This window comes from Callospermophilus lateralis, chromosome 2 (assembly GCF_048772815.1).
Source record: "Callospermophilus lateralis isolate mCalLat2 chromosome 2, mCalLat2.hap1, whole genome shotgun sequence".
Lineage (NCBI taxonomy): Eukaryota > Metazoa > Chordata > Mammalia > Rodentia > Sciuridae > Callospermophilus > Callospermophilus lateralis.
Genome location: NC_135306.1, coordinates 104,370,727 through 104,377,751, shown reverse-complemented (window position 1 = coordinate 104,377,751; position 7,025 = coordinate 104,370,727). Strand labels below are relative to the sequence as shown.

At 38.7% G+C, this 7,025-nt stretch overlaps 1 protein-coding gene across 1 annotated transcript; it reads left to right on the top strand.

Moving 5' to 3' along the window:
• The first annotated feature begins 2,479 nt into the window (after positions 1-2,479).
• LOC143387211 (olfactory receptor 10D3-like) lies at positions 2,480-6,071 on the top strand. The gene is made up of 2 exons (XM_076841793.2): positions 2,480-3,384; positions 5,969-6,071. The coding sequence occupies exons 1-2, from the start codon at positions 2,480-2,482 to the stop codon at positions 6,069-6,071; spliced, it is 1,008 nt and encodes a 335-aa protein (XP_076697908.2).
• The last annotated feature ends 954 nt before the right edge of the window (positions 6,072-7,025 follow it).

Here is a 7,025-nt window from a genome sequence, read left to right as displayed (position 1 = left end):
CACCTGCTCAACCCAGGCAAGGAGAAGACTCATGGGCCTGAGGAGACGCTTACCTGTTGTGGAGTTCAGTGAACCAGTAGTGAGCCAGCACAGAGGAAGCCATGGAGCAGGAAGTGTGTGTGTGTGTGTGTGTGTGTGTGTGTGTGTGTGTGAAGAATGGTTGGTAGGGGAAGATGGGTGACATGGAAGGACATAGGTTCTCTGTTCAGGAATCCTATTTTGCAGTTAGCATAAAAATCAGAAATCATTGCCAGTAAACATCTAGTCATTTATCAGTATAAACTTCTCTTGATCCTTATATTATTTTTGAAAATATTAGTGAATATGGTAATAGTGAAGCTCAAAATGTTTGTCTAAAGTTAATGTTTTAAAGTTTAGAATCTAGTATTAGAAGAAAACATCTAATTTGCCCTCTTTGAAAGAGACTGACTCCATCTGTTTCCCTAAGATGTGATCCTCATATCCTCTGTGGTGGAAATTCAGTGTTTCCCCCAAATTCCTCTTTATGATGAGGTAGAACCTGGTCTTAGAGAGTTCTCCTTTGACTGGTTGCACTCCTTTCCTGAGAAAAGCTTCGGATGACGATATGGTATTGAAAATTTCAGAGGGTAGTGAGGAGGATCTTGAAGGTTTGCCTAAAGCAATTTGTGACTTGTACACTTTGCCTGGGGCAGGTTTGGACCAGGCGCCTGTGTTTGTAGTACTAAAAACTGGTTACTGAGCTAGAAACAGAAAAGTTCAGACTAAAGGGAGACTTTATGCACCTCTAACTTATAAAAAGTTCTTTTAATTCTGCAAGGATATTTATATAACACACTGTTGAGAGTCTGAAAAAATAACATTTCTCTAAACTGCTTTCCTTCTCTGCCTTTTAAATCATACAAATCCTATAAATATGTAGTTTTCATGTGATGATTAAAAAATAAGTAAAATCATTTAGAAATCCACAGATTCTTTAGTCTGTTGTATCTTCATCACATCTCAAGGCTTTTGCTGTCCCCACAGTATCATTGCCTCAGTGTTACATGGTTGAGATTTATTTGTTTCATCTTATTACCTATTTACTACAAAAATGAGTGAAGCATTGCATATTCATTATCTCAGTCCTCACAAAGATCCCATGAAGCAGGAAGTACCCAGCTTTCTTTTTAGCAAATGAAGCTAAGTTGCTGGAGGCCTGAGAGGAAGCAAATGGTAGAGTCAGTAAAAATCAGTTTCATGTACCTCCAGGGAAAGCTCTTCAAGAGATGGTACTTTATTTTGCTTTTCTGTTTCTAGCAACAAATATATAATAAATGTGTTTGACATTAAATTTGATTGCCATGGCCCAGACTCAATGTAAATAGCATTTTGTGCTGAAATAGAGACTTCCTGTCTTTCTCTTTGCTGGGAATTCAATGGAGTCAAACCCCTTTGATAGAACCAGCCTCGCACAGGCCTGGCAGCAATAGTCTGAGAAGGCCCCACTCCTTCACCTCTTCAGTCTTTCATCAATTACTCTTACTGAAATTTTATCCATGACATAAGACTTTATTCTTACCAAAATTTAGATAATGCAGGAAAAGCTAACAGAGCAGAAACCTAAAAAGCAGGATTAATAGATCTATTAGATTATTTCCTGAGTACAAATCCTGTTCACAGCTGAGGAAACTTAGCTATATCTTGTAGAAATATAGAAACACTAAGATAAAATGAGATGAAAATAAAATTCCAGAAATTTAGGCTTCAAAAAATATAATTCAGGTTGTTTCTCAAGTTTATCTAATGCATGTATTAACTAATACACTCAATAGTAGGCATGCTTTTGAAATTGCCATTGTTTGGCCTATACTCTGTAGAGAAAAACTCACTGAGCACAGAATGTCTAGTGGTGTGCTGTGGTTATTCTGTCACCCCTGCAATGTCTTCTTACAGACCCAGATCTCTTTTACAGGGGTGTGAGTGGGTTGTAATTATGAGTTGTATGTTCCTGTTTAAATACAAATGATGGAGAATATAGACCTACCGATGAAAGTAAAATACATAGTAGGTTGCAACATTCCTGCTTGGGTTCATTTGGGTCATTGCCTATTTACAAACAAACTATGGCTTGACTGATTGTAAAATGACATTATACCTGTAACAAATACCCGTAGCAAACTTTTCTTGGGGAAGGTATATGGCTCTGAAACACACCAGTATGTTTGATGATCAACCAGATCAGGAGAAAGTAAATAAATTGCAGTTAAGTTTTGATTACTGTCAGATATTTGCTAACTATAAATTAATGTTTCCTCACTTAAAGGAAGAAACTGAGGTCAAATTTGACACATACTTTAAATACAAGTCAAGATTTATTGGTGATCTCTTTCCCTCCTCAGCCTTCTTGCTGGCAGCCACTGCCTGGGGGAGAAATCGCTCTGTGGGAAGGTGTTCTCAGATCCTCCAGGTCTTAGGTCATGATTACTGCTTTGCTTCCAGGCCTCCCTGGTGCCCAAGCATGAACAACCACACCTCTGTGAAGGAGTTCATCCTGTTGGGACTTCCTCACACTGAAGGGCTGGAGAACATGATCTTTGTCCTGTTTCTGGCCTTCTACCTCTTCGCCCTGCTGGGGAACCTGCTCATCTTTGTCACCATTCTGGCTTCATCCAGCCTGCATACCCCCATGTACTTCTTCCTGGGAAACCTGTCAGTGTTTGACATCTTCTTCCCTTCTGTGAACTCCCCCAAGATGATGGTCTCCCTGGCGGGGCGAAGCCGCACCATCTCTTACCAGGGCTGTGCCTCCCAGGTCTTCTTCTACCACACCCTGGGTGGCACTGAGTGTTTCCTGTACACTGTGATGGCCTATGACCGCTTTGTGGCCATTTGTCACCCCATGCGCTACACTGTCATCATGAACCAGAGGGTGTGCACCAGCCTGACAGTGTGCACATGGCTGGGGGGCTGTGTGCATGGGAGCATCCTCACGTTTCTCATCTTTAAGTTGCCCTACTGTGGGCCCAATGAGGTGGACAGCTTTTTCTGTGATATTCCAGTGGTGCTGTCCCTGGCCTGTGCAGACACTTCTCTAGCACAGATGGTGAGTTTCACCAACATAGGTGTGATTGCCCTGGTGTGCTTTCTTCTTATCCTCCTTTCTTACACCCGCATTGTTCTCTCTATATTGAAAATCCGTTCCTCTGAAGGCAGGCGCAGAGCCTTCTCCACCTGCAGTGCCCACCTGACCTCCATCCTCTTGGTCTATGGACCTGTGATTCTTGTCTATCTCAGACCTGCTTCCAGCCCCTGGCTGGATTCTGTTGTTCAGGTGTTAAACAATGTCATCACTCCTTCCCTCAATCCTTTGATTTATTCTTTGAGAAACAAGGATGTGAAAGTGGCCCTGAGGAAGATGGTATCTTGGGTATGAGACACAGAGCAATGCCTCTCTGATGTTCTTTGGGTGAGTTTTTCAGATATATTCCTTCTCTACCAGGATTATTGCCAAATAACAAATAGGACACAGTCAATATCTCTCATTTTTTGGGAATTGCAACACTCATGTCATCTGAATTTAGTGGACTAGGGCACACATTTATACCTTCAAAGAAGCTTCTTCCTGTTAACCTACCATTTCCTCTTTTTATAATTTGCCAAAACAACATATCTCTTCTGCTCTGCACTCTGTATTTGATGGAATTCTGCTTTGATTGTTTATCATTAAAACTGCAAGTGTCTAGAGGCCATGGCCTGCTTATTCCTCCATGTCTTTCTTCCTTCCTCCCCAAATTTATGGCTTTTTCTGTTCTTCAACAGTGTCCCTTTGGCTGTTCTATAAATCTAGGTTTTTGAGTTGACAAGATTGAAATTTGTAAGAAGACTGCACATTTTAGCAAATATAAGTTTCTACTGTCTACTGAGATAAAAACAAAAACGAATTATGTTTCTATGGATCCTTTAGGATTGCAATCCTTCCAAGAGACACCAAATTGAAGTAGCCTGGAAAACATGTTTCAAAATATTACAGAATGGTGGCGGTTTTTATGGCTTTAAGAGAAAGTCTGTTGGAAGTCACACGCATTGTTTGTCAAGATTTGTGTTGGATGTGTCAAGCGCACACTGCCTTATAAGAAAGCATCGCGAGGTCTCAGGAAGCAGGGGAGCTGTTTCACACACTGTCCTGAGTCCAGTTTAACAGGTCAGCATGAACCACGGTGGCTTTGTGCAGAGACAGTTCTGTTCAAAGTTTCAGCCATGGTTGTGCCTGGAGCCTGGTTTAACTAGGTGTCCCAACTCCATTTTATGTTCTCCAAGTCATGTTTCTACCATGACAGCACACAGTTTATAGCCTCTCTGGCTTTTACCAAGGTCATCAGAGAATTATGTGCTGAATTTTATTCATTGTGTTTCAAGGGAGAAGCTGGTCACTGATCTATTTGTATAAAATAGGAAAATAGACTTTTAAAATCTATTTGGAAAGACTTTTAGAACCAAAGATTTGTATCCTGGGCAGGCACTCTTATTTCCTGAAAATCTAACGTGTGTCTAGTTAATTAAAGTTAAGTCATTACTATAGTTTCTAATATTGCCGTGTTGCCTTGATGGGCAACTCTGTTGTCTTTGTTGAAAGTTCTTGAATCCCCCGCACCATCTACTTTATTATAGTATATTCTGTTATACTGCAACATATCAATTCAAAACTTGCCAACTTAAAGCAAAATTATTCATTATCTTAGGCTTGGATGGTCAAGAACACTGAAATTTTCACTACCATTTTCATAATATCTTCTCTTAACATCCCTCTCCAAGATAGTCCCTTTCTTGTCTTAGTTGATTGTTCTATTGCTTAATCATTTCATCAGCATGACATGCAAATTGTGATACCTTTATTATCATTTTGAATTATTCTATGATTCTTGAATTATTATTCAGCATTGAAAACACTGACTTTTCTAGAACATAGTTAAGTCTGACATCTATTTAGAGTCACCCACTTCAATTCTTAGAACAAGAGGTAGTGTTGAAAACCTGCTTATTAGGTATACAGCAGTGTTAAAAGTAATTAACACATATTGATTAAATTAATCAAAGTTTTAAGAGGTATGCTCTATGATATATTCATTTTATGGCTGAAGAGAATAAAAACAGAAAATAATCACATCTGAACCTATAATGAAATATTTATTCTTTCTTCTAGTATCCTGCTTTGTAAAAAGAACTAAAAAATCATAAATTCTATATAATTCTCACATCTAATTTTCTCCATATCATTAATTGTTATATTAATTTGCATATGTAAACTAATGCAATCTGAAGCACATCTCTTTTAGTAGGTATGATTTCTCCCCATAATTATATATGGAAGAATTAAGATACATATGGAAAATTATCTGATGATACAGAATATATATAGGAAAGCAAAATAGATAACATTCTCAGAAATAGGCAATGATTGAAAAATAATAACTTCAACACTTTGTACCCTATATATATGTGTATATATATATATATATACATATATAATTTATATACACACACATTTATTCATAAGTCTTTGATTCCTTGTTTAACTTAAAATTCTAGTGTCAGAAGGAATCTTGGTAGAATGTTTGTGAAATGACCCATGCAAAGACTAAACTGGCAAAAGCATTTAGAGCACCATCTATGCGTGATATAAATCAAGCTTGTATATGCAGTCACCTGATTTACTACCATAATTGATGATATCACCACATTGGCTCTCATAAACAACATCTGTTATCTTATATGAAGGTTCTTGGATCCCCTGCACCATCTATATATGACATTGTATTAGATATTCATTGTAATGCAACAAATTCCTCCAAAACTTGGCAGTGTGGAACAAAATAATTTATTATCTTAGACTGTGTCTGATGATTAATAATACTAGTATAATTTAGTTAGTTATTCTTAGCTGGGACTCTCAGAGGGTTGCAGTCACTCTGTCAGCCAGGGCAACATCCATCTAACATAAAGTCTCCTTGCAAGATGCCTCAGTACTGGGCCATAAGCAGGAGGCTTTAGTCCCTCATTGCCTAGGGACTGTGGGCTCACTTGGTCCAGCTGAATCCCACCAAATAGCTTAGGAGGGTGTGGTGACAGAGTCGAAAAGAGACCTTCGGAGATCAGTTTCAGAGAACCTGATCCACTTTATTATTTCGTGGGCAAACCTTTTATGCATAGCCTGTTACTGGGCAAATTATCTGAGGACCATAGTAATCCAGTGAGCTAACAACACCCTTAGGAGTGGCAACTAATGGGCTAATAGGTCAGCAACAAAAAGCAGAAGGAAAGGAACATGCTGTGCACCTGAGGGAGGCCAGGTTATCATGATGATGGTGCTGAGTGTGGTTAGTATTCCAAACACAATATCCAGATTCAGTGTGCTGAACCCTGAGGGCCCCTCACATAGTCAACACAGGCTGCTTTCCAACTCATGGGCCCAACAAGGGGCCTCTACATATCACCACTTACATCTCCTCACACCATGGCAGCTGATTGCCTCACAGTAAGTGATATAAGGAAGGGTCTCAACAGAAGTCTGCAGAACCTTTTATGACCTATTCTCCATAATCACATGCAGTCATTTCAGCTTTTATTTTCTCTTCATTAGAAGGAGTCAATAAATCCAGCCCATACTCAGTGGTAGAGAAATTAGGCTCCATCATTTGAATTGAGTGTCATTAAATTATCAAGACATTTCTAACCATACCGATTTTCACATTATTTAAACATATTTTTATTGGAATACTATATGTGTTACAAATTATTTTATTTGCTAAAGATGCATCCTGCACTACTCATTACTTTACCACCTGGTTTTCCTTAGAGTGTTCGCTATATTACTCTGCCTTTGTGAGAACTATGTATATTTGAGACTTTCACCTGATTGTCTACCAGATGCTATTATCACATTTTCTTTTATGGGGAACATTGTTTTCCTTTTTGAAAGTTCTTGGATTTTCTGTGCCATATATGTATGGTATAGTATTAGATATCTATTGTAATGCAACAAAGTCCTCTAAAACTTGGTACCTTAG

What these genes read in the sequence shown, in the direction of transcription:
- LOC143387211 (XM_076841793.2), top strand. Translation starts at nt 2,480, where the DNA reads ATGAACAACCACACCTCTGTGAAGGAGTTCATCCTGTTGGGACTTCCT. An exon ending in GCCCTGAGGAAGATGGTATC is followed by an intron (nt 3,385 to 5,968) that starts TTGGGTATGAGA and finishes TAAAGTCTCCTT; the next exon opens with GCAAGATGCCTCAGTACTGG.